General features: G+C 44.9%; 3 protein-coding genes across 5 annotated transcripts; all 3 read right to left on the bottom strand.

Annotated features, from left to right (window-relative positions):
• Positions 1-1,094: 1,094 nt before the first annotated feature.
• Positions 1,095-11,657, bottom strand: pola2 (polymerase (DNA directed), alpha 2). Its single transcript, XM_056601058.1, has 18 exons — positions 11,265-11,657; positions 11,023-11,147; positions 10,815-10,897; positions 10,652-10,709; positions 10,209-10,318; positions 9,860-10,059; positions 9,619-9,707; positions 8,467-8,619; positions 8,193-8,255; positions 6,315-6,366; positions 6,043-6,167; positions 5,914-5,952; positions 5,385-5,458; positions 5,175-5,277; positions 4,677-4,783; positions 3,287-3,343; positions 1,837-1,963; positions 1,095-1,454 (listed from the first exon to the last, which is right to left on the bottom strand). The coding sequence occupies exons 1-18, from the start codon at positions 11,347-11,349 to the stop codon at positions 1,302-1,304; spliced, it is 1,803 nt and encodes a 600-aa protein (XP_056457033.1). The 5' UTR covers positions 11,350-11,657; the 3' UTR covers positions 1,095-1,301.
• Positions 11,658-11,736: 79 nt separating this feature from the next.
• Positions 11,737-20,868, bottom strand: zgc:195212 (DUF4554 domain-containing protein). Of its 2 annotated transcripts, XM_056601229.1 has the most exons (14): positions 20,810-20,868; positions 20,457-20,589; positions 19,925-20,023; positions 19,706-19,827; positions 19,132-19,218; positions 18,814-18,869; positions 18,615-18,683; positions 17,966-18,161; positions 17,723-17,849; positions 13,926-14,078; positions 12,978-13,099; positions 12,650-12,760; positions 12,367-12,468; positions 11,737-12,262 (listed from the first exon to the last, which is right to left on the bottom strand). In XM_056601229.1, exons 1-14 carry the CDS (start codon positions 20,834-20,836, stop codon positions 12,233-12,235), a joined length of 1,434 nt encoding a protein of 477 aa, XP_056457204.1. In that variant the 5' UTR covers positions 20,837-20,868; the 3' UTR covers positions 11,737-12,232. The 2 variants fall into 2 exon arrangements, with proteins under 2 accessions (XP_056457204.1, XP_056457205.1); XM_056601230.1 differs by lacking the exon at positions 18,615-18,683.
• An 888-nt stretch (positions 20,869-21,756) lies between these two features.
• LOC130391042 (thiosulfate:glutathione sulfurtransferase-like) lies at positions 21,757-26,158 on the bottom strand. Of its 2 annotated transcripts, XM_056601226.1 has the most exons (4): positions 23,656-23,764; positions 22,741-22,869; positions 22,300-22,462; positions 21,757-21,970 (listed from the first exon to the last, which is right to left on the bottom strand). In XM_056601226.1, exons 1-4 carry the CDS (start codon positions 23,762-23,764, stop codon positions 21,916-21,918), a joined length of 456 nt encoding a protein of 151 aa, XP_056457201.1. In that variant the 3' UTR covers positions 21,757-21,915. The 2 variants fall into 2 exon arrangements, 1 of the variants encoding a protein (XP_056457201.1); XR_008896848.1 differs by lacking the exons at positions 21,757-21,970; positions 22,300-22,462 and adding an exon at positions 25,986-26,158 and having other exon boundaries at positions 22,783-22,869; positions 23,656-25,099.
• Between the last annotated feature and the right edge of the window lie 397 nt (positions 26,159-26,555).

The raw sequence follows: 26,555 nt of genomic DNA on the forward strand, positions 1-26,555 counted from the left end.
CACTGACTGTGGGTACTTGACACTGGACTTCAGGCATTTTGGCATTTCCTTCTCCCCAGTCTTCCTCCAGACTCTGGCACCTTTATTTCCGAATGACATGCAAAATTTGCTTTCATCCGAAAAAAGTACTTTGGACCACTGAGCAACAGTCCAGTGCTGCTTCGCTGTAGCCCAGGTCAGGCGCTTCTGCCGCTGTTTCTGGTTCAAAAGTGGCTTGACCTGGGGAATGCGGCACCTGTAGCCCATTTCCTGCACACGCCTGTGCACGGTGGCTCTGGATGTTTCTACTCCAGACTCAGTCCACTGCTTCCGCAGGTCCCCCAAGGTCTGGAATCAGCCCTTCTCCACAATCTTCCTCAGGGTCCGGTCACCTCTTCTCGTCGTGCAGCGTTTTCTGCCACTCTTTTTCCTTCCCACAGACTTCCCACTGAGGTGCCTTGATACGGCACTCTGGGAACAGCCTATTCGTTCAGATTTTTTTTTCTGTGTCTTACCCTCTTGCTTGAGGGTGTCAATGATGGCCTTCTGGACAGCAGTCAGGTCGGCAGTCTTACCCATGATTGCGGTTTTGAGTAATGAACCAGGCTGGGAGTTTTTAAAAGCCTCAGGAATCTTTTGCAGGTGTTTAGAGTTAATAGTTGATTCAGATGATTAGGTTAATAGCTTGTTTAGAGAACCTTTTCATGATATGCAAATTTTTTGAGATAGGAATTTTGGGTTTTCATGAGCTGTATGCCAAAATCATCAGTATTAAAACAATAAAAGACCTGAAATATTTCAGTTGGTGTGCAATGAATCTAAAATATATGAAAGTTACATTTTTATCATTACATTACGGAAAAGAATGACCTTCATCACAATATGCTAATTTTTTGAGAAGGACCTGTATATATGCTATGATTTAGATTTATGATAGTACTTCCATACTTATGTGGGTTTACCTTAGCATCCAGCATTATCAGATAAATAAATAAACAGTTTAAGTCCTGTTCACCTGGCCACCTGAGACAAAGATAATTTTTTTTGGGAGACATACTGTAAGCATGTCTTTTACCACAGTTGTGGTATCTCAAAGAAAAACAGAACAAGTAAAGAAAATAATTTATTGAAAAATAAACGATTTGGATCGATGTACAACACGGCACAGATCGGTGTGGCCTCAAATTTAATTCAGTTTTATATAACAAAAAAAAAATATCCGGCATTAATTCAGTTACAATCTTCCTTCTTTTTACATCAGCACACCTTCCTCTGCCTCCACCGTGGGGCCCTCCCTGAACCAGAACCTTCTGGAACCCTCCTTAGATCTTCACCACCTGACAGGTTAGACACGGGCTGGCCCTCTGCCCGTCCTCTGACTGACTGCTGCGCTGGATCAGCAGCCGGCTGTAGGTCCCGCCCACCTGGCCCTTGGTCAGGCGGCCGGGATTGACACACACGCAGCCAATCACCTCCTAGAGGAGAAGGTTTACATGAATGAGGTTGTTGTGCAGTAAGAAAAAAACCTCAGCATCTACTTAACCCTCAGTAGTAATAATAATAACATGACATACATTAAACACATATATATCGCTTTTCTAAATACTCAATGACGCTTTACAGAGTGAACACAATAAAATCATTTACCAAGCATGTATATAAGTAAAAGATAAAATAAAATAGGTAGCTAAAAAACTGAAAGAGGTAGTTAAAACTAGGAATAGTTAAGAGGAGGAAGGGGAGAGAAGGGAAGGAGCTTATGTAGTGAAAGCGGCCTTGAGGAGGTGGTTTTGAGGGCCTGTTTAGGGGCAGAAGGCGGGTGGGTCTCTGTAGCGGTACGAGGAGCGGCGTTCGTACCTTGATGAAGTAGCGCAGCTCCGAGGGGACCACCAGCACGTCGGGGGTGAGGGGCATCTGGCCGTAGCTCTGGAACTTCTCGTAGTCCATGTTCATGTCCTCCACGGGGGGGTAGAGTGGGTAGTAGCTGTACAACCACAGGGGGTCCGTTAATACAGCTTCAAAATAAAAGCCCCCGTCTAACTGTAGTCTGAGGATTTTGGTTATTCCTGCACTCTTACCTGCTCTTGAGTCAACAGGTGTTTCAAAATAAAAGCCCCCCGTCTCACCGTCATTCTGATGTCTTTGGTTAATCTTACCTTCTGAGTCAGGTTTTTCAAAATAAAAGCCCCCAGTGTTTTTTGTCATTCTGATGTCTTTGGTTATTCTTACCTTCTCTGAGTCAAAAGGTGTTTCAAAAACTAAAAGCCCCCGGTGTTACTGCCATTCTGATGTCTTTGGTTTTTTGTACTGTAGGAGCCTAAGGCCCCGTCCACACAAAGCCGAAACGGGCGAAACCGTTACGGTTTCGATCTATCCGGTTTCGAAGTATCTCCGTAAAGACGAAGCCAAGCGAAACCGGATAGATCTGTAGAAACGCTGTAGTAAACATTCCAGGCCCATAAGGGGCGCTGCTTCTGGTACACAAATCCAGAAGAAGAAGAGGCGAGCATGCGCATAAAGGCTGCCCCCCGAACAACACAAACAAACAGCTCTTCTACGATGGCGAACTAGATTCTCAATAAATAATGACTTAGCAACCCAACAAGGGACATGATATGCTGCAGAACGATTACAAGCTTGTAGTCCGCTATCATCTTTTTTGTTGTGATTTCTGAGACTCCGCGGGCTTAAGAGCCATTGGCTAGGAGGTCGAGGGGTGGGGCGATGACGTCATGGTTTGCGGTTTCAGTCGGTTTCAGGCGTCCACACGAAACCAAAATGAAACCGGATAGATTTGAAACCACCTCCGAGGGTGGTTTCAGAAGTTTGCGGTTTCGGTCAGCGGATTCGCCGGCTTCGTGTGGACGGAAGGCCGAACCGTACAAGACCTTTGCGGTTTTGCCATGAAATCGGCTTTGTGTGGACGGGGCATGAATGCCCATTTGCTTTATTTAAGTTCATATTTTATGATAATGAATAATTGAATTTTATTTTGAAATTCACTTGTATTATTTTTGGTGTATGCTCACATTTTGAAGTGTGGGAGGAACTTTATTGTGTTAACTACCCGTGACAGACAGGAATAACAAGCATGGAGCCACACAGTTTTTTGACCTCTCTCTCCATCTCTCACCTCAAATCATAACCTCATATTGTAGAAAAGGATTTTTGTATTTGCCCATGACAAGTAAACCTTTAAAACTTCACACGTCGTGGTCCGGTGGATACTTTTTGTGGATATTTGATGAGGTATGCATCGAAGGGAAAGCTGGAGCTTCACTAATTGACCTATTGATCGTACACTTACCTTCTCTGAGTCAGCAGGTGCTTCAAAATGCGTGAGAATCGGTCGGAGCCAGGAGCGCTGAAGATCAAAACAATATCGTTATTACACAGAACAACAACTACAGTTATTATCATTAATGGATCCTTTTGAATAGATCACTTAAAGAGATCAGAGGCCGATAATAAGAGGGAGATAAGTGAATAAAATATTATTTGCGGTTCTTAGAAAATGTACAAATGCATCCAGCACTAGGGTTGGGATAGCGATGAAGATCTCTAACCCAGAACCCATTAAGGATGAGTTGATGAGGGTGAGTTGGTGAAGAGTTGATAATGAGGAGAATTTGATAATGAGGATAGTTGATGAGTTGGTGATGAGGGTGAGTGGATGTTGAGGGTGATTTGGTGATGGGGTGAGGGTGAGTTGGTGATGGGGTGAGGGTGAGTTGGTGATGGGGTGAGGGTGAGTTGGTGATGGGGTGAGGGTGAGTTGGTGTTGAGGGTGAGTTGGTGTTGAGGGTGAGTTGGTGTTGAGGGTGAGTTGGTGATGAGGGTGAGTTGGTGATGAGGGTGAGTTGGTGTTGAGGGTGAGTTGGTGTTGAGGGTGAGTTGGTGTTGAGGGTGAGTTGGTGTTGAGGGTGAGTTGGTGATGAGGGTGAGTTGGTGATGAGTTGGTGTTGAGGGTGAGTTGGTGTTGAGGGTGAGTTGGTGTTGAGGGTGAGTTGGTGTTGAGGGTGAGTTGGTGTTGAGGGTGAGTTGGTGTTGAGGTTGAGTTGGTGTTGAGGGTGAGTTGGTGTTGAGGGTGTGTTGGTGTTGAGGGTGTGTTGGTGTTGAGGGTGTGTTGGTGTTGAGGGTGTGTTGGTGTTGAGGGTGTGTTGGTGATGAGGGTGAGTTGGTGATGAGGGTGAGTTGGTGATGAGGGTGAGTTGATGTTGAGTTGGTGATGGGGTGAGTTGGTGAGGGTGAGGTGATGTTGAGTTGGTGATGGGGTGAGTTGTTGAGGGTAAGTTGATATTGAGTTGGTGAGGGTGAGTGGATGTTGAGGGTGAGTGGGTGTTGAGGGTGAGTCGGTGATGAGGGTGAGTCGGTGATGAGGGTGAGTCGGTGATGAGGGTGAGTCGGTGATGAGGGTGAGTCGGTGATGAGGGTAAGTCGGTGATGTGATGAGTCGGTGATGAGGGTGAGTCGGTGATGAGGGTGAGTCGGTGATGTGGTGAGTCGGTGATGAGGGTGAGTCGGTGATGAGGGTGAGTCGGTGATGAGGGTGAGTCGGTGATGAGGGTGAGTCGGTGATGAGGGTAAGTTGGTGATGAGTCGTGATGAGGGTGAGTCGGTGATGTGATGAGTCGGTGATGAGTAGTGTGTGCCGAGGATGATCATGGCGTGAACCTCAGGCTGAAGCATCTGCTCACCAGCTGATCTCCTCGGCTCCCATGTGGAACAGGATGTCTGTGGAGGTCAGCCCCAGGGCAACGCCCTCCACCAGCAGGGTGCAGGGGTCGGGGGCCATGGTCACCCGCTGCAGCGACACAGGGAACAGGACACCATCAGCACACCATCAGGACACCATCAGGACTAACCCAACGATAGAGGCCAACATGCATTCCAGAGGAGGATACATGAGAGATGTACGACCCATTCAAACAAAGATCTAAGAGGATATATGAGAGGTGTGACGGGGAGGGGGGAGGGGCATAAGGTGAGCGGGGGGAGGGTCAGAGTTTTGACAGGAGGGGCCTGAGTTGTGACGGGGGAGGGGGGGAAGGGCCTGATGTGTGACATTGGAGGAGGAAGGGGCCTGAGGTGTGTCGTGGCACGGGGGGGGAGGGGCCTGAGGTGTAATTGGGAGGGGCCAGAGGTGTGACGGCTGGAGGGGGAGGGCCCTGAGGTGTGAGGGCGGGGGCGCTCACCTGGTCCTTGCAGAGGTCGGGCAGGCTGAAGGGGGGCTGGGGGTAGATGGGGTGGTGGTGGACGTCTCTCTGGGACGGCACAAACACCAGACGACATCCCACACTGCAGGCCAGAGGGTCATGGTTAACGCTCAGGACCACTCGGATCACTGCAGCATTATTGTGTTCAGCATGAAGGATGAAGGATGAACGGTTTATGGTGAATCCTACCTTTTGGTGCCTTCTACGATGCTCTCCACACACCTGGTGAAGATGGCCTCAAACGTCTCGGTGACCTGGGCTTTCTGTGAGAGAACAGTAAATGTCTTTAGTAAGGCGATGTAAATTCAGTACTCGCTTTTAACATATCACGGATAACACGCAGAATTTAAGCTTCAGTGCAATCCTCATCCAGCACAGCACACATTCTCATCCGTAACGGATATTGAAAAGCCTTTTGACATACTCCCTGAGGAGTGTGGATATTGAGCACCACTCAAAACACGGCTGTGAAGCACTTTCCACAGAATGAAGCACAATTTGATGAGCAGGCCTCCAGAAAAGCTCAGGCGTGAAAGGTAACAGTCCTTTAATAATGAATGAGAGATAATTGACGCAGTGCGGGGAAGGCCAGCTCCAGTAATGACTCTCCTGTGGATATGAAGGGGTTGGGCTGTCAGAGCGGAGGAGTGCCCATCTGGAGAGTAATATACACACATGGGCGGGCACGGAGCCCCCAGAGACACACAGGAACACATACCTCTATCTGCTCATGCTTAGCGTCCACGAACGGGCCCAGCTGGAAGGACGCAGAAACAGGAGAGTTTAAGAACAAGTCGAACAATTGCAGCAACAGAACAGCGTCTGTATTTTATTATTTTTAATTTACCAGCACACAGACGTCTGGGCGGTCCCTGACGATGACCGAGATCAGGTCCAGCAGGGGGTCAAAGGTCAGACTGTCGGACGGCGTGTACGGCCCACAGGCCACCAACACGCTCACCGGCTCTGGAACTAAACACGTTAGTGTGTGAGTCTCAGTTGTATGTTATTAAGTGGGAAAGGAGTAAAGCAAGTGTAAGTTTACACCGTCTACTACTAGTTAAAACAGAGCAGTGCATGCTGTTGCACTTAGATCTGTACCTAGATACCGCCGCTTACCTTCATCCATTTCCTGCTTCACCTCAGGTGTGTAGAAAGGAAGGGGAAGTCCCTACCAAAACAACAATAAGTTCAAGTTCATATTAAAACATATCCTTTAGGCAAGGCAACTTTATTAATATAGCAGTTTTCATACCCGAGGCAGACTCAAAGTGCTTAAAATACAATAAAATGAAATAATAAAATGAAATTGTATGTATGTATATGGATTTGGCCTTGGATTCCAGGACCCCAGGTTAAAGTTGACCGTGTCTATGGCAAGGTTTGAATTGATTTCCATTATATTTCAAACAAGAGTTTAGTCGCTGAAATTGCTGCACTTTTGCATTGCTCCAACCCGGGTTAGCTCAAACAAACTGCCCTGACTGGGTCGTTTTCTCATCCTCCTCCTCATCCTCATCGTCATCCGCTTATCCGGGGTCGGGTCGCGGGGGGAGCAGCTCAAGCAGGGGGCCCCAGACTTCCCTTTCCCGGGCCACATTGACCAGCTCTGACGGGGGGATCCCGAGGCGTTCCCAGGCCAGTGTTGAGATATAATCTCTCCACCTAGTCCTGGGTCTTCCCCGAGGTCTCCTCCCCACTGGACGTGCCTGAAACACCTCCCAAGGAAGGCGCCCAGTGGGCATCCTTACCAGATGCCCGAACCACCTCAGCTGACTCCTTTCTAAGTAAAGGAGCAGCGGCTCTAATCCGAGTTCCTCACGGATGGCTGAGCTTCTCACCCTATCCCTAAGGGAGACGCCAGCCACCCTTCTGAGAAAACTCATCTCGGCCGCTTGTACCCGCGATCTCGTCCTTTCGGTCATCACCCAGCCCTCATGACCATAGGTGAGGATAGGAACGAAGATCGACCGGTAGATCGAGAGCTTTGCCTTGCGGCTCAGCTCTCTTTTCGTTACAACGGTGCGGTAAAGCGAACGCAATACCGCCCCCGCTGCTCCGATTCTCCGGCCAATCTCACGCTCCATAGTACCCTCACTCGCGAACAAGACCCCGAGGTACTTGAACTCCTTCACTTGGGCTAAGGACTCATTTCCTACCCGGAGTAAGCAATCCACCGGTTTCCTGCTAAAAGTCATGGCCTCAGATTTAGCGGTGCTGATCCTCATCCCAGCCGCTTCACACTCGGCCGCCAGCCGATCCAGTGAGTGCTGAAGGTCACAGGCCGATGATCCAATGAGGACCACATCATCTGCAAAAAGCAGTGACGAGATCCTCAGACCACCGAACTGCAACCCCTCCCCACCACGACTACGCCTCGATATCCTGTCCATGTATATCACAAACAGGATTGGTGACCGTGGGTCGTTTTCTCCAATAGTTTAAATTCTGTGTTAACCCACCAAAGGCAGTGCTTTAGGCAGTTTGCTAATTCGGAGATCTGACTACAAAGCATCATTTCAATAAGTGACGAGGGACAGTGGGAGGAGGGGGCGTTTTGACCGGATTAGACCGCAGTAGAAGCATTCAATTCTGAATCAAAATGAAGTGCTCTTCACGATATTACGTGGAAAGGGGCCGTCAACTGAACATGAATTCCACTTTGACCTCATCTTGCAAGTTCTGTCGGTTGAGGCTATAAACCCTTCACCACAAAGCTAATAACGAGGAAATGTAACATTCAACAGTTCTAACAGCTCGCGCCTCAGTCTCTTGTTTTTGTGAAACTTTGTTGAACAAAAACAATGTATGATTTACATCTAGACTTAGACAAGGTCAACAAAGAACCAGGGGTCTTAGAAAACCGGCCACTATGCCTTTTTCCCATTAGCATCATCTAGGGGTTGAACTTGTAGCTAGTTATAGCTCCATCGTTTCCAGACAATGAAATCCCCTGAGATATTAGACAGCTGAGATATTAGACAGATATAAGCTCACCTCGTGGAGCTTGGACGCCACCAGCCTCCTTCCTGTGGTGTTCAACCCCTCCATCACCACCACCTAAGGAGAGAGAGCAACCCGGAGGAGGAGCTAGACAGGGGAGTATCTACACTACATTCATCTTATAGACAATCACACTGTGTAATCCCTGTTCAATGTAATAGGACCTTGAGGAAGCCTGACAGAAACTCAACCTATAGTATATAACAATAATATATCATAATGTATCATCATCAAAAGGGTCCATGGAGAAATTTGAAAGGTGTCTCACCTGACCAGGAAATAAGGAGTATTCCTTGAGCTCTGATAGGTCCACAGGCACCAGCTGGGCCCCATGCTCTGGCCCCGCCTCCAACACCACTGACTGGGCGTTCAGTTTCCCCTTGCTGTCACAGCACACCTGACCCAGGATGGTAATACTGTCCTGAAAGAGTTGAGGTCAAAAAAAAAAGGTCATGATCTCCATACAAGCCTTTTGACTCTTTTTATATTGTTTTGCACAATCAAATATAATATTATATATATATATATATATATATTAGTGGTGGGCCGTTATCAGCGTTAACGGCTGCGTTAACGCGAAACTTTTATCGCGCGATAAAAAATATATCGCTGTTAATCTATTTTCAAACACTTCCTTGTTCGGACCCATCACGTGACTGAACTAACCAATCAGAAGCTAGAATTTAGACTGAGGTAAACGTGAGGGAATCAGAGGCAGATTCAACAGAATATCCTGACTGTTAAATATGTAAACATGTAAATATGTAATAATTGTGAAACATAAATATGTAAATGATTAACTGACTAAAAGTTGTAAGTAAATTTCTAGCAAATTAACTCCAATATAAATTATATTAATTTATTCTACAACTTTCAATTATTTAACTTCTAAACCTTACATTATTATGGATTATTACACGGCTCTTCTCAATGCTGTAGACTGCTTCATTCACTTGCATGGGCCTTCCCAACGTTCAGCTGTCAATTATTTTTGTTTATGCTCCGTTCACTTGCATGGGCACTTCCCAACTACTGGCGGTGAATTATATTTGATAAATCACCATTGCCCAGTATAATTGACCGCCGTCAAGGTAAACAAACAGATTTTTTGCCGCTTGCCATTTTAATCTAGATTAATTTTGGAATTAATCTAGATTAAAAAAAAAATCTATGCCCACCACCAATATATATATATATATATATATATATATATATATATATATATATATATATATATATATATATATATATATATATATATATATATTATGAGATAATTTTATATTTGTTGGGGCAATTCTGCAGAAAAGCATTGTGTTCAGCATGAAGGATGAACGGTTTATGTTGTAAACGTGGCATAACAGATTGTAGAAGTTCCACGATTCCGGTTTCCCTACGAGCCGTCGGGCCTCGTTCATACCTGGGCGGGTAGGGCGGCGGGAGAGAACTCCTCGATGTTGAAGTGAGTCCTCAGCGTCTCCCCAAGCTCCTCGATCTTGTCTGTTAGCACTGGGGATGACAAACCAGACTCACCAATTCACCCACACCAATTCACTAACAACAAGGGTGTTTGGTCCTGGGTTGCTATACTGCTACCTGCCACTCAGATAAAATGGCACTACATTTTGGGTCAGACCAGTTGGTCGGAACAGTCCTCTCACCATTGCGCACATCCCTCAGCCTCTGGAACATGAACTTGTAGCTGGAGCGGAGCGACTCCTCAGGGCCCTCCAGGAGCTCCAGGCTCACCCCGACACCTCGACCGTTTCCTCCCACCCACTGAGAGCCCTCGCTGGACCCAAACTTCACCACCACCTCCCCTTTTGCTCCACGCTGGCTGTACTTTTGGGAAGGGGTTCCACTGCAAAGACACAGAAGGGGCCTTCCTCAAAATACGAGAATGCTTAAGTCTGTGACCATTAAGTATGTGTAGTTTTAATTTGGGTTGTTATATTTTCTATGAAATATATTTTCCTCCCGTCTCTTTACTTCCGTGCTTGTGCAGGGTACCTGGGGGAGAAGCTGGCTGGCGAGAGTAGCAGGCCTGGGCTGGCCAGCAGAGCTGCACTCCTCTTCGACTGGGGATGCTCCGGGGTGCTCAGCGAACGTTTCTGTGATCCCTGTAGACATACATTTACATTTAACATTTATGGGATTTTGCTGACGCTTTTATCAAAAGAGACTTGCAACCGCTCATTCACACACCGACGGTGGAGTCAGCCACACAGGGCGACAGCCAGCTTGTCGGGAGCCGTTAGGATGAGGTGTCTTGCTCAGGGACACCTCGACACTCAGCTAGGAGGAGCAGGGGATCCAACTAGCAACCTTCCGGTTAACAGTCAACCCACTCTACCTCCCGAGGTACTGCCGCCCTAACCCTGGTCTAGTTAGTAAATATTAATAAAGAAAATATTGTGTGAGCAATACAGCAAAGTGTGGCAAATGGAGCACACCTTGGCAGGGGTAGAGTAAGAATCCAAAAGATGATCCTGCTCTTCTTCTTCTTTAATTCTGGAAGAAATATGTTAAGGCGTGAAACAATGCAGCTGCTATCGTTTGGCTCTCATAAAGGCTGGTATTATATATAAACATATAGTATACGTTTATAAAGGATACAGGTCTTGCAGTGTGTGGATGGTTAAATTATGTGGTTCCTCCTTTTTTGAGCTTTGTCTCAATTTGTTCTTCTTGCTTAAAACCTGCATTTGGAAAAAGATAATTCATACATCGATACTTGTTGGTGATTTTGTTCTGAGCGTTATCCATATGTTAGTTTTACGATGATGTCTTGTATTTGTGTACAAAAAAGTAAACAATTACTCACTTCGTGCTCAAACTGTTCCAGGTTATCTATATTCAGTTTCAGTCCACTCTTGGTGACGCTGAAAGCCACCCACTCCAGCATAATCTGATCGGCCTGCAGTCTGTTGCAGATGGACTGTTCCAACACTACCAACGGAACAGAAAATGCACTTTATTCACCAAGACGACCCAAGATAGCATCTTCCTGATATTAATATCCATTAGAAATAGCACGCACATATTGCATTACATGATGTTACTTACACTTGTCCAATATAGCTTCGTCGTCGTAGTCGATGCCAAACATTTCTAGCTCAGACTTTATCGTTTCGAGATTTATGGTGGACATAGTGAAGTTTTAATTGTACTATACAAACCAAGAGTATCTTGACTAGCAGAACTCGTGTTAATCTAATGTTATAGAACGGACAGATTAATATATCAGAAATGGCTCGCTCGTTCAGGCACTCAATTTCCACCAACACTACTTGGATAATGTATCTTGAATACAAAAGAACGTCGCTTATAACAAATTGAAATACAAAGAAAAAAGCACGACGAGTGTTACCGACACCAAAACAAATAGTGTCCGTCTTTTACATTTTACCGCGAAAACCCGCTGTCGGACCGATAATCCGGAAGCACTGCGGCGGAAGTGAAGAGTTATAACACTGCCACCTAGTGTCGGATTTATGCACTGCTTTATTTTTCTAAATTTTTTTATGCTTTGCGTTTGAGTGAGTCAGTCAGGACGTTATGGGAGATAGAGGGGAGGGCATGCAGCAAAGGACCACGGGGGGCAGGAATCGAACCCAGGACTGGTCAGGAGTGAGTCTTAATGGTACATACTCTACCAGGTGAGCCTTAGGGCGCCCCGGGCAGTGCCTTCCTGCAATACTTAACACAAAGGGATGAGTTTCCTATATGCCCGTCAAGCTTGTTTTACCGGTTGGTTCGCTTCAAGTTCAAAGCGTAAATATTTCTGAAAGTACAACACTGACAGATATCGTACATAGTGTCGGCATCTCTTTACTCTTTCAACTGACTACATATAGTGCATAACAAGACCTGTTTGCATTCAGTGCTCTTTGTACGAGAAACACTTACACAACAAGAACAACTAACACTTAACTACTCAACATATACAATGTAAAACGTATCTTTTCAATATATCTGAAGAAACACCAAACTGTTGATATTTATTAACCAAACCACCACCAGGTGTCAGTGGATCACATTTCTGTCCTCGTCGGCGTGTCTTCCTGTGAAGTTCATCAAAAAAATATGTCATTTTTTAAAGTGGAATGGTAAAGATATAGAGCACAGCCTTTGGATCATGGCCTGGGGTTGTGATATGTTCCTTTACCTGCGGTACCGGGTAACACCTGGCCTTCGGAACAAACTTCCATGAGGTCACCCTCACCTGTGCCTCCCGGAGGGCCTGTGAGAGCCCATGGGTGTCACGCACCTGGAGGACAGACGTTGGTTTGTTGGTTTCATCTCAACCAAAGATAAGATGATGAATGTTCATGTATGTGAAACCTATTGACGTTAAATCTATATGGACACTAGGGGAACAATTAAAAGCAATGTCGGCTGATAAATGAAGATAATACGAACATAAGGCTTATACATGAGGCTTGACCTACCCTCATGTTACTGAGGCAGGCAGCCCTGAAATCCAGGTTACTGCTGCTGCTCACGATGCTGAGAGCAGAGCTGGAAATCACCTCAAATGCTGAGCAGATCCTTTCACTGGCCTGGCATGACAAAGAGCATCCAAAAACGCACAATATCTGAACTGTACATTACACAATGCATTTTACATAGCCTACATACACAGTACAGCATTATCACCAGTATGAGGGTGTTAGTCGATACATCAGTGGCTAGTGTTTGTATCCGAGATGGCCTGCCTTAAGTGACCTTGGTTACCATGAAAGGCGCTACACAAGTCCAAGCTATTATTATTATTGCCTTGCTTCTCCGTCTGTGAGCGTTCAGAATGCTCTTGATCTCCCTCTGCAGCGCGGCCGTCACTGCCTGCCTGTTGTTGGTCAGTATCGCCTCCAGGTGGTGCTCCAACAGCTCTTCTGTAGCTGGAGGAAAGGCTCACATACTTAAAGGAGAAATCCGGTGTGAAATAGATCTGGGATATGTTTAGTATGATAACGAGTTGGAATGCTATGATAACGAGACGCATTCTTAAGTTGGCTGTTTTTAGCCGATTCTACCAAAACGCTATAACTTGGAACGATAGGGGCATGTCTCATGGTAAAAACTAAATCGCTATTTTAAACATGCCCCCATCGTTCCAAGTTATAGCGTTTTGGTAGAATCGGCTAAAAACAGCCAACTTAAGAATGCTTCTATATGCGCTTTTTTGCTCCCAAACAAACATTCCAACTCATTATCATACTAAACATATTCGAGATCCATTTTACACCAGATTTCTCCTTTAAGGCTTATGCGTATTTCTATAGAGTGGCTAAAACAGGCGAGGCAACCATTTAGCTTAAATTCCAGCTTCCAGTGCTGCACTAGTTATACGGATGGTATACAGCTGTGTTAATGGTGACACTATAAAACAATGGGACTCGAGTGTATAGCACATCTATTTAGAACTATGGATCCTACATCCTACATGTTCAAACTCGCACACAACGTCTAACTGATCACTGTCTTGATTGTTTGTTTTGTCTTGTTTTTGTTTTATTTATTTATTTTCTTATTTATTATCATTATTTTTCCACAATGTCTTGTTTTTAAACGATTTATGATAACTTTATGCTCTGTGAGGTGACCTTGGGTGTCTTGAAAGGCGCCCTTTAAATTAAATGTATTATTATTATTATTATTACATTGAGAGAGGATCATCAGGGAGGAGGGGCTGAGACGGTGGTGAGAGAGGCAGCTGGCCCTCACCTATAACATCATAGAGCTCGGAGGTAAACGGGTCCATGTGCTGCAGGAAGAGGAGCAGTGTGAGGCTCTGCTCCACTGAGGCCAGGCTACACCCTCCCTCTGGCCCGGTCTCAGCCTCCACTGGCAGGGTGGCCCCCCCTCTCGGCTGGAGGTCTGCAGGGAATATACTGTATACTAGGGTTGCACGGATATGACAATTTTGGCCGATACCGATATCAGATATTAATTTTGCTGTTATGGCCGATAACCGATATTTACCGATATCGATATGTTTTTTAAAAAGGTTTATGAGATGATACAATTTTCAGAATTTTCTTTATTTTCAGAACGTATTTAACTTCCAAATAACAAGGTTACAGGGCTACTAATAAAACATAAGTAACCAACCTTTACCAACCAACCTATACTCTAGGGTTTATAGCATATAAACGCGTTGTCTGATTACAATTTAATAAATATTTCACAATTTACCAGCTCTCGTTTTGAAGAATAATCATCGCGCCATTCATTTCAATGGGAATCGCGATGGTCTATACTTTCAACATAAAGTGTACATATTTATAATTCGAAATTCGTCTTAGCCTTTACACCACAGATACGCTGGGGTCTATAGCATATAACCACGTTGTCTGATTACAGTTTAATTCATTTTTCAAAATTGACCTTCTCTCTTTTTGAGGAATAATCACCGCGCCATTCGTTTCAATGGGAATCGTGACGGTCTATACTTTCAACATAAAGTGTACGTAAGGGATAATGTATAGAACGCCGGTCATTATCGAGAAAATAAGCCCCGACAGGGAGAACAGGACACCGACGCGCAGCGGAGGTGTCTTGCTTCGCCATGAAGGGGCTTATTTTACGATAATGACCGGCAAAGTTCTATACATTATCCCGCTTATTACACGGCTACTTCCCAAAACGAAACAATTTATTTACAATGTATTTGTTACCAGCATTCATAGTGTTGATCAGCAGAGAAATAGTCCGCCCAAGACGTTGACGTCGTCGCTTAGCAACCGACAGCGCTTGGGTTGATACATATCCCGCTTATTACATTGACAAGTTACCGGACTACGCGCGGAGTGATACCAAAGGCAAAAAGTCCTTTTGTTTACCTTGACAGCGGTCATTATTCATCCGTTGCCAATGAATTATCAAAAAAGAATTCACCGCCGGAAGTTGTGAAGTGCCCATGCAAGTGAACGGAACGTTGAAAAGACCCGTGTAATAAATATATATAATTCGAAATTCGTCCCAGCCTTTATACCACAGATACTCTAGGGTATATAGCATATAACCGCGGTGTCTGATTACAATTTAATTCATTTTTCACAATTTACCAGCTCTCGTTTTGAAAAATAATCACTGCGCCATTCGTTTCAATGGGAATTGCAACGGTCTCTACTTTCACCATAAAGTGTGCATATTTATAATTCGAAATTCGTCCAAGCCTTTATACCACAGATACTATAGGGTCTATAGCATATAACCGCGTTTTCTGATTATGGTTTAATGTAACAGTAAACTGAAAACATCACTAATTAACACCGCGACCACACAGAGATAACCATGGCAACCGGTCAAACAAATTTTATTTTCACTATCATTCTGCGAGTGCATCCACTGTGTTGATAAACAAATAATCCCCCTATACACATGGCCAAATCCCCCTCCCCCTCAACCTCCTTTACCCTCTCCCTACACACAAACAGCAACTAGAGGATATCGGTTGTGGACATCGGCCCAATTTTATGTTAAAAAATTACGAACATCGGCCGATACCGATATATCGTGCATCCCTACGTGTAGACATTAACCTCAGATTAAAGAGAAATCAAAACACAAGCAACAACTGGCTGCTTTGCTAAGTTAACCTTGCGTTGTAAAAATATTTTTTCCACTCCTTTTAAAGATGAACTGAACTGAAATAATCAACATCGATAACGTGTTAGTTATGACCAATATAAAATATGACACAAAAAATATATAAAAAAAATCTATCTATAGCTTTTTTTAGCAACAAAGGAAAAAGCGTCTTAGTATTAGAGCGCCGATAACGTCACTGGCTTGGTAGGACTAGGTCGTTGCTGCAGACACGCGAACGTCTTCTACACTTCTACACGTCTTCTACACTTCTACACACACGGCGGAAAATAGTGATTTTAATATGGCTGGTTACGCATTTCAGCCTGTAAGGGAAATGCCTGTAGTGTCCGACTGCCACCCGGTGGAGAGGGATCAATTTCAGGCTCCAGCTCCACCTTCGGATCGTGTGGGTGTGACTGTTGTGTGTGTAGGTGGGGCCGGAGCATGGACACTGCCATTGAATCGGTCTGCTGGCGAGAAGTCCCGGTCAACCTTGACCATCTAATGATGGGATTAGGTTGCATAACCATGCATAGGGCATTTCGGATGCTGTGTGGCGAGAGAGAGGTTTTGGAAGTGGCCATGCTCTCACTAACGCCTCGTGCCCACTGCACCGTCAGTCAACGGACGTGGGAAGGCGTGGCTGACGGATGGGGGAGTAGTCTTTGCAGAGGCATCCGTCAGCCAATCAAATTGCTTCGCCGGGTTCTTCCCGCTTCTTCCTGCTTGTTGCGAGGCAAGATGACCCACTTTCCCGCTTTCCAGTATCGTCAGAGCCCGAGTCGCGTCACAGTGCTTAAATTTGCATACGCGATCTGATTGGATGACGGAACCGTCGCTGCCGAAAAAGTTGAACATTTTTCAACTTTCTGACGGTGGCGAACGCTCCAACTGAACGGACGGATCCACAATGCATTGCGCGTCCATCCCCATTCAAAGTCAATGGGCAACGGACAACTGACGGAGGTAGTGGGCACGGGGCGTAAGGGACGTCCGAGCGGAGACACTGGAGCGCTCCATAAATAGCAACCAAGTAACAAGGCAAAAACTATGTTTCCCCCTCCGTTTTCCTTTGATGCATTCTGATCTGTGCTATCGTCGGAGTAATAGTTTATACACTTTATGGTCGAGTGCTAGCTTGTGGAGATTGACATTACAGGGGCTATCGGAGGGTTATTCAGTTTTAAGGCTGCCAGAAATGTATTAAGGGCTGGTTTCCTATTCAAAGGTAGCCTGTGGAAATATATGATTACCCCAGCTGCCTTGTATATAATTCATTACTGCAGATAGGGGCAATGCAATAAGATGATCCTCCTGTAGACCCTGGTTGTTTGCTTTTCCGTAGCCATTTCAGCGAGCCTCAGAGCCTGACTCATTACCTGCTATGGCTGCTCGAGCCAAAGAGTAGGAGTAGGTTACCATGCCAGTGACGTAGCTGATTGTTGAAATCCAACATGGCGGCGCCCTGTAACACTTTCACCGTACAATTTAATCCCTTTTAGCAAGTTCAGCCTTCTTTTGTTATTGTACCAATGAAAAGGCAGACAATACATCTGTTATATCAACTAAACTTCAAATTTCAGTTCAGTTCATCTCTAAGACTTGCTTGGCGTTACTACAACCAAGTGTGGTTTTACCCGTCCTAAGAACAAAGCATAATAGAGAGTTGTTTTTGCTATTTATAATGGTTGTTTGTTATTGACTATTCTATATGGAATCGATTGAGAAATCAAAAGAATAAATGAATGAAATTCATGAATGCAAGAATAAGATATTTAGTATCGTCATTGCCATAGACAATAGGTTATGCATGTGGAACACAATAAATCACTACCTAATGCGGACGTCTTTGCAAATAACTGAGCAAATGGTTTGTAAGGTATTGCCGCATATCTGTTGTATCTTGTCTGTTAGATGCTCCTTATTACCAGTGGGGTCATTCCAGCGGAGGATGCCATCGATGCCCAGCTCCTCACAGTTCAGATGCACCGACAGCTGCTGGAGGAAGTCTGTGGGGCTGGCTACGGGCACGTTACTGGGACCGTACACCTCCACCTGCCCACACACACAGTCAAGAAACAACCTGGTGCATGCTTGTGTGTTCACATGTCTACATGTGTTTATGTGTGTGTGCCGCCGTCATCTGACAGGTATAACAGGGCAAAGGATATTTGTATGTGTGTGAGGCAGGTTGCCAGGTTGGGGTATTGTAGCACACAGGGGGCTAACAGGGCCACCGGCTGGAGACTGAGCTCCCCGTAGAGGCCTCTCTCCATGGCTGCAGGCGGGATGCTGAGAGACACTCGCTCCCCGGGAACAGGATGTCCTCCGTGACACCAAGGCCTCTCCCCCACGCTCACCCCAGGCCTTACACAGGGGACGATACACATTCAGCTCTGTGTGTTCTAGTGGGAGGCACAATTTGCTTATCGACTCTCAAGTGTTAACTGTTACTCTATCTGGCTAAATAGAAAGTCTATATAAAGATATGTTTCTAGATTTAACTTTGATTTGGTTTAGGTTTAACATCTCTTCCTGATTAACTAAATTATTTTCTAATATAGAAACGCATTTGATCATTAGATTAGCTGTTATAATGCCAAAACAGACACATCCACCAAACATTATACACTGACCAATATATATTATAGATGAAGTCTCCCGCTTCAAATGCCATGACTGCACTGATAAATAACACAACAAAATTGCTAAGCACCAAACAAATCAGAAGACTGACAGCCACAGGGGACCTGAAGTAAATGAGTAAATGATAAACAACATAAACCATCTGTTTTGTACAGTAGCAGTACAGTGACTGACTTGGAGGAGGTGACATCCAAGAATGTTGACCACTGATCTTTCAGTGTTAATTTGCACTGTATCTTCCCACTGTGTAATATAACCAAGAAATACAACAACAGTTTAGCTTTTAACATAGTACTGACACATTGTGTACGACACATTCATTAAATAGAACATTTTAATGCAGATCCTAATGAATAGTATACTGCTGTCCTACCTGAAAATTCTCTGGAGCCTCTTTTGATACGACTTACAGCTAAAGTGTATTTTCACCTGTGTAAGATATGGAAAGTCAAATAACTGGTGACTGATGAGCTGGATACATTGTATATTTTGCTTTTATTACTGTGTTTTGCACTGTTACATTTTGTTTTCTATTGTGCCTGTGCACTATATCTCTTTCACCGTTGGATAATGAGAAACATATTTTTCATTACTTTGTATGTCTGGTTCATGTGAAGTAATGTACAATAGAGCAGACTTTGACTCTGACTTTGAGATGCTGCGTTGACATCAGAGAAAGGTCTGTTCATACCCGTGCATTGGTCAGGCTGAGCTTGTGTAGGAATGCCTCTATGTGAAAAGGCCACTCCTGCCGATCAAACTGATTCGCCACTTTCACCTGCATTGCTCAAAAAGACGAGCAGCCATAAAAGATATTTAACCATGTTAATATGGTCAGTTCTGAGGCTATAACCAAGAATGTAGTGGACAAAAAATGAAGAGAACTTCTGAGATTAGTTAGAGGTCAGTTACTAAGATAGAGATCATAACAATTTATTATTTAAAGGAGTGATATCATGCCACCAGGTGTGAGTGTGATCAGCCATACAAGCTTTTTGAAAAGAGGACTTTTCCTGTGTTTTAGTGACATCCCTAGTGGGTGTGTCCACCTAGATGTATGATGGATAGAACAGCAACATTTGCTACGGCCCACTGGGTAGGCTGGTAGAATTATCTATCTGGCACACAGCTAGGTGGACACGGCCAATTGGATGTCACCTAAACACAGGAAAAGACTGTACTTGTAACGGCTGAACAGACTCACACCTGGGGGTATAACACCATCCCTTTAAGAGAGATCCATTATAGTATTTTAAACATGGGACCTGAAAGGAGATAAGGAGATGGATGGGGCCGTGCATGTGAGTGAAGCCACAGAGCTCTTCTTGGTCCGGCTCTGGACCTTGGTCTTCAGAAGGAAACAGCTTCTGGATGAGATCTGTGAAGCCTAATAAAACCAAAGGTCAAAATGGTGTAGTGTTCCAGGAACTATATCCACACTATACATGTGGGAGTGTGTGTGTGTCTGTGGTGTGTGGACCCACCAGGTTTGAGATTACCCGTAGCAAACCCTTCGCACCACGGACCAGCAGCTGCTATGGACCCGAACACCAGATCAGTTCCCATCGGAGCACCAGAAACATCTGCCAACCATTTAGAAACTGTGAGCTGGGAATGGTTTGATGTTAGACTGGGTAGCCCCGCCCATTCTGCCGGCGATTTGAGTTCGCCCTGCACAAGGAGAAGAGCAATACATTTCATTCTGTTTCCGATACGTTTTTGCGGGAGCCAATCACCAAGCTGGCTTTTCCCCTTCACGCGCTATTGGCTTGTTTAACACAATGACGACAGGGAAGCGTGCGATCTACGATTGAGCTTGGTCTGGCAATAGCCAGACCAATGTACAAATGTTTTATGTCCTATTATAGAATTTAGATGGCCAAAGGTATTTATCTCACCCCCCCCCCCCCCCCCCACACACACACACACACACACACACCTCATACATTATGTAAACCTAATCATGGCACTGGATGTATATGTTCTGTAATAATTCATATTTCCCTGCTGGCTTACCAAGCAAAGGCCTGCAATGGTCGACTCTGTACGATTCTTTGCTGTTCCAGAGCACGACCATCAGTCCTCCCTCTCCAGACTTCAACCCCTTACATCCTCTTTGCCTTCTTAAAAGCATAATCAACCGCATAACCTAAAATTTAAAAACGTTAAACAAAATCTTATATCCATAACAGTCCCATTAAAGGTAGCTCATAGGAGTTAGCCAGGTGACGTTAGCGTTAAGTTGACGTCAAATGTTCGACAGGTGTCCCTTCAAATACCACTTTTAAATCTCTAAACAATGAAAATGCGAATTGTCTTGAATTCGTTTTCGTAAATGTTTCAAGATGTGTGGGAATAAATTATATTACACGTTGAATCTCATTCAGTATCCTCATTGCTGCTCTATCGTCTCCAAAAGGCCACCCCATTTTGGTCACGTGTTTGCATTTCGCGCCTCTAGCAGCTCTTTACGCACAGCCAGGCACGCATGCGCAGGCCTGCACGCAAAGGACCTCTTTACTTTACCAACTTCAGAATCTATTGTCATTGCGCAAAGTGCAACGAAATATATAAAACTTGCCTTAACAGTAAGTTTTAAATAAATAAAAAAGCATTACTCTGCAAAAAAAGTTTGAACAGACTTGTTGAACAGAACATAACATGGTTTAAGTGTGATTCGCTAAATGGTGGTCCTTTGCGTCTCAGATATTATTATGATGACAGACCCATATATGGACATAATTTGTATTGCTTCATATTCTTGATGATGCCAATAAGAACTGAAGATACACTGCATGAGGCATTTAATTATATATTGCCCTTGATGCAAAGCATTGCATCTTACCGTCCCAGCTGGGTTTATAATTAGCCAGCCGTCACATCTGCCCTTAACTCTGAGTTATGGGAGCTCGTTTTGGATGCCATTTAGATGCCATCTGAAACTCCAAAACACATTTTCGTATGCAGTGACATGTCATGTATACGTACGAGTTTTACAATAAATATATTATGATTTAAACTGAGTTACCTGTTACACTTCAAATATTGGAACTGTCATAATTTAAACAAGAGATCTAGGAAACTGGTTAAAAGGTTATTTGACTTGTGTGATTGATTCATTGATTTAAAGTCTTCACACATGTTCAAAGGTAAGCATACAAATTTACATAAGGACAAAAAGATAACATGACATAAGGATAATGCCAATAGACTTATTTATATTGTTGTCCTTTGGTAGTGTAATGTAAATAGGTGTGTGTAAGTGTCGGTTAAAGCTAAATGTACATGACAGCGAGGGTACAAAGTAATTGAAATAATGGAAATTCACAGTACACATATTTTTATTGAATCCATAGTCAAATGAACCAAAGAATGCATACATTTTACAGGAAATAAATATTGTGAGCAAATAAATGAATATTCTGCTTATAAATGTATATTATCCACTGTAGATGTTAATTTGAATCAAGTGGGATCATTTCCCCTCTTTCTCGGACCACTCCTTGTATCCACCGGTATAGTTGCGTGCACTGCAAGAGACAAACACACTGCGTTCAGACCAAATTACGGCATGATTATTACGTATTACCTTTTTAATTCTGAGCTAAGGGTTGGACAGAAATACATCACAGACTATATGAATGCAAGCATAGAATACGCATCAAAGAGGCAGTGACTATACACGCAAAAAATAACATCCTTAATGGCTCAGGGCTGCTTGTTTGATCGTAGTCGGAATGCACATGTACACACTAACATTCAAAAGTTTGGGGTCACTTCGAAATGTCCTTATTTTTTAGAGAAAAGCACTGGTTCGTTGACCCCAAACTTCGGTAATCTACATGTAGCAGGTCTGTACCTCTGGAAGCCCAGGGCGATGGCCTTGTCTGTGGCCAGCTGCCCCCTGCGGCCCATCTGGCAGTGGAACACCAGCTCGGGGGCGTCGAGGGAGGGCTTCGCCACCCCGTATTTAGCCTGGAATTCTGCCGCGTCCAGCGCAAAGGCAGTCTCCACAGTATCCACTACGGAGACAAGGAGGAAAAGAAGGATGGATAGGGAGGGAGGGAAGGGAAATAATGAGGTTATATGAGAGGTCCAAAAAACGGTTACAGGCCTTTGCTTTCAGTCTGGGTTCTGGGATAATTACAACAAATGATGCTCTCTAACTAATGCAAGATACACTAAAAGGTTTCCCAATTGTAATTGTTTCCACATATGTAATATTACATGTTAGATATTAATGTCTACTTAATGCAATATGTGATATTACATTGTAATATCTACATATACGTCATCTCACCAGGTACGTGGAGGGACCCGGGGATGCGGCCCTTGTCAATTTCTTCTTTAGTACGCACGTCGACAATGAAGAGATTCTGGCTCTTCTCCAGCAGAGCTTTGAGATCAGTGTAGGAGATTTGGTTTCCGTCTGTAAATGGAGAGGGCAAACAATACTTAGGTATTGAGGTAAGTACACTGTTTGGGCTAACCTGAGCTGAGATTTGAGATTCATCACTGCAGGGACTTAGTACTGGTCGCCATGGTAGAAACGCACCATAGCCTTATCAAAATATTGATTAATGTTTGATTAATTATCACAAAAGCTGCCCTCTATGCTCCAAGTTCCTCGACAGGTGCGCTGCAAGAGCATCGCGGACCTTGAGCGAATCCAGTTGAGGACACTCAATACTTCTTAAGACATGGATTACTCTCACTGTTGTTATTGTGGAGTAGTTTAATGTACAGTAATGGCCTACACAAAATTTAAGACATCTTTAAAACAGTGCCAATGGGACTATTATGTGGAATGGTTGACCACAGTCACCAGATCCGAAAGGAGCTCACAATTCCCATCCCTTACATACATAATTGAATTATAGTACAGGTGGGAATCTTTTATGCCGAGTCACCATTATGTCAGCTTTTTGAAGTAGGCTATCCTACAGCTTTCCTTCTTACAATGAACATTTCCCATCACGTTTACATTTCATAGGGAAAAAACACTAAAGCATCGTTTCTAGATTTAATTCTGAATTGATTTAGGTTTAACATCTCTTCCTGATGAGCTACATTATTTTCCAATATACAGACGCATTTGATCAATTGTATAGCTCTGACTATGCCGAAGCGGACGCATCCGTGAATCATGAAGTAAATCAATGCTTCAAAATAAAGCATTTAAGCATTAAACACTGATATATAAACTCCACGTTACCTGTATTCGCCATTACGACAGGTGAGCAGTACAGCAATGGGCAGTAAACAGTTTCGATAACTTCCCCGAATGCTTTATTGTGGTGACAAGTAATAGGTCGAGACACCATAGAGAGGCGGGATCTACGTACCACTTGAAAAATACATGCCCAATCAAGACAGAGCCTCCGCCTTAATAGCCGGCAAAAATAATTTTCAAAGTAAGAGACTTTTGTCACTGTCTATGCATGTACGTGCACCAGGTTGCAAAATGCATCCACGTTACAAAGGAACAGAGACTTTTGATAACAAATGAATGCATTTATTCATAAGATTGGTTAATACATTGTAAAAATGTAAAAATGTAAAAATATTTACAATACGATGATTTGTGTCCTATATTAAGCCAGAGGATTTGCCAGCAAATCAACCTGCAGTTTCACACATCAATCACTGTTTGTGCAGTGTAGTATTACGCCATAACGTCCTCCAATTTCAATTGTGCTGGCACTAGGCCTACTATATTAACAGTACCATGATTGTAAGATTCTTATCTAACCATTATCCCCTGACACAGTTCCTAAAGAGCTAGGAGTCATTCAGCTTGGGTCCCTCTTCAGTCTGTTGCTCATCTGTCCTCTCCATTCCTCCTTCCTGCCCGGCCTGTTTCTATGTTTCACAGAGCCCTCCCTCTGCGCTGTAGGAGGGGTTCCCCAGTCCCTCGGCTCTGGCCTCGGTTGTATTCCGTCGGGCTCTGCGTCTCCGGTGGAAGGCGATCGCCGTGACGACCAGCAGTAGGAGGACAGCAACCCCGCCCCCTATGAGCCCGACCATCCCAGAGCCGCTGAGCCTGGGGGGGGGCTGGTACTGCCGGCAGGAAAACTCTGACGCTGCGCTGTGCCCCGCCCTGTTCACCGCCTCCACGCACACCTCGGCCCGCGCCTCCAGGACCCCCACCTGCCCCCGCCGCCCCCGGGACGGGAACTCCAAGGCCGCGCCTCTGTTGCCATCGACGACCACTCTGTACCCGGTCACGACGGAGTACGGGGCGCACCAGCGTACCACCACTCCGCCGTCACTTCTGTCCCCGCTGCCGGGGGGCAGCAGACCCTGGAGCTGGGGGGGGCGGGGGGGCTGGGAGGCCCCGCTGAGGCCCGGGCAGAGGCACCCGCTCTGGGCTGAGAGGTCGGAGCAGGGTGCCTGGTCCTCCTGGCAGGGGTCGTACTGGCACAGCTCGTGGGGAACGTTAGTCGCCCTGATGGGGGGAGCCGCGCTGGGGGGATGGCTGAGGCCATCGGGGTAGTCATTGTCATAGTCGTCCGGGGCAGTCACGAACTGGAAACCAGTGCGGGTGATGGGGGAGGGGGTGGAGGAAGCGTGGGTGAGCCGTAGGGAGGGGTCAAGAGTCAGGAAGAGCTGGAGCACGGCCAGGCTCTTGTACAGCAACACCATCAGTACCGTCATCTCTGCAAATAGAATCGACAAGAATCATGATAAAGATTCATATTTTTAAGCTTGTTCATGGTGAGATGCCTAAATCCGAAAAGGAAAGTGGAGTTGTATTGGCCACACCCTCAGAAAACCTGCCACAAACATCCCCTGACAAGCCCTGAAATTGAACTCCCAAAAAAATATGGAAAAGAAGTCTTCCCAGGAACAGCTGGAGAAGAAGTGTAGAGGCAGAAATGTCAGATAGTGGGCTCAAATGGGGAGTCCTTGAGCGAAAAGGCATAAACAGAGTGAAATGGATGATATCCGTCAGTGGCCTATGCACTCAAGAGGAGCATGGGCTTAACAAGAAGATGATAAAATGCATTAGCGAGATTCGATTTTTTGCTGCTAGAACCGTGAGGGTATGTAACACCTGGCCGATGTCTCATCGATGAAAGTCTTAACTGAGAGCATGTCGTGAAAGAGTTGAAAAGCTGTCATCAAAACAAAAAGTTTAACTATAGTTGGCTTTTTCTATAGCAGGTATATCAATGGTCATCCCTGGTCACACATACGCACACTGCTCCGGTCTTTGATGCTGAGCAGTGAGCAGTCTGAGCAGTCTGCTCTGAACTGGCGGCAGGCCAGTAAGGTTCTGTGGGAAGGGAACCCAAGCTAAATTTAACCCCCTGCCTTTTAAGGAAGGACATAACGTTAACTGTTATATCTCCATATGACTACATCATGTTAGAAAATACACATCAGAAGAACCTTGTGGATTTCGGAGTTTGTTAAGGAGCACATGACACACACAATATACCAAACCCATTCAAGAGCTTGTCTTCACAATTGTTATTATAACCATAGTAACACCATTCCTTAAGGCAAACAGGCCTAATTGCTAGTATCTGTTTACCGTACCTGTTGAAGAATCGATGGGAGCTCTTAAGGTCTTATTATCTTCTCTTGTTCTCCAGCTTTATATACTGTCTGGCCATACGCACGCTTACTCACTCTCGTCTTTTCATCATCCACTTCCTTTAGCTCCCCTCCTTCACAACACCCCCTCACTTCTCTCTCTGTCTCTGCCTCCCTGCCGCGTACTTATAATTCGAATGGCTTGCATGTGGTGGTGGTGGTGGTGTGTGTGTGGGGGGGGGGGCATTTACTATTTGCCCTTCTGCTGCATAGCATACTAATTTCCTTAGTGGGCAGGCTTATTCGTGTTGTGTGTGTGCCTGCGTTTGTGTGTGTGTGTATATGTGTGTTTGTTTGTGTGTGTGTGTGTGTGTGTGTGTGTGTGTGTGTGTGTGTGTGTGTGTGTGTGTGTGTGTGTGTGTGTGTGTGTGTGTGTGCGCTTGTGTGTGTGTGTGTGTGTGTGTGTGTGTGTGTGTGTGTGTGTGTGTGTGTGTGTGCATGTGTGTCTGTTCTCAGGAATAAAGAATGTATGCCTTTTGTTTATCGCAGGCCCCTCCATCCCCCATGACCCCC

The sequence above is a fragment of the Gadus chalcogrammus genome, chromosome 10 (genome assembly GCF_026213295.1).
Source record: "Gadus chalcogrammus isolate NIFS_2021 chromosome 10, NIFS_Gcha_1.0, whole genome shotgun sequence".
NCBI lineage: Eukaryota > Metazoa > Chordata > Actinopteri > Gadiformes > Gadidae > Gadus > Gadus chalcogrammus.

Coding starts and splice junctions, on each gene's coding strand:
- pola2 (XM_056601058.1), bottom strand. CDS start 11,349: ATGTCCACCATAAATCTCGAAACGATAAAGTCTGAGCTAGAAATGTTT. Junction 10,060..10,208: donor CCAGCCAGCTTCTCCCCCAG/GTACCCTGCACA, acceptor GTGTCTTTGCAG/TGGAACCCCTTCCCAAAAGT. Junction 1,964..3,286: donor CACCTGCTGACTCAGAGAAG/GTAAGTGTACGA, acceptor GTGGTTGTACAG/CTACTACCCACTCTACCCCC.
- zgc:195212 (XM_056601229.1), bottom strand. CDS start 20,836: ATGAGGATACTGAATGAGATTCAACGT. Junction 19,219..19,705: donor ATCTCCTTATCTCCTTTCAG/GTCCCATGTTTA, acceptor TGAGCAATGCAG/GTGAAAGTGGCGAATCAGTT. Junction 14,079..17,722: donor CCGCTGGAATGACCCCACTG/GTAATAAGGAGC, acceptor TATTCCCTGCAG/ACCTCCAGCCGAGAGGGGGG.
- LOC130391042 (XM_056601226.1), bottom strand. CDS start 23,764: ATGGTGTCTCGACCTATTACTTGTCACCACAATAAAGCATTCGGGGAA. Junction 22,870..23,655: donor TGTCGTAATGGCGAATACAG/GTAACGTGGAGT, acceptor CTCCATTTACAG/ACGGAAACCAAATCTCCTAC. Junction 22,463..22,740: donor CGGGTCCCTCCACGTACCTG/GTGAGATGACGT, acceptor TTGTCTCCGTAG/TGGATACTGTGGAGACTGCC.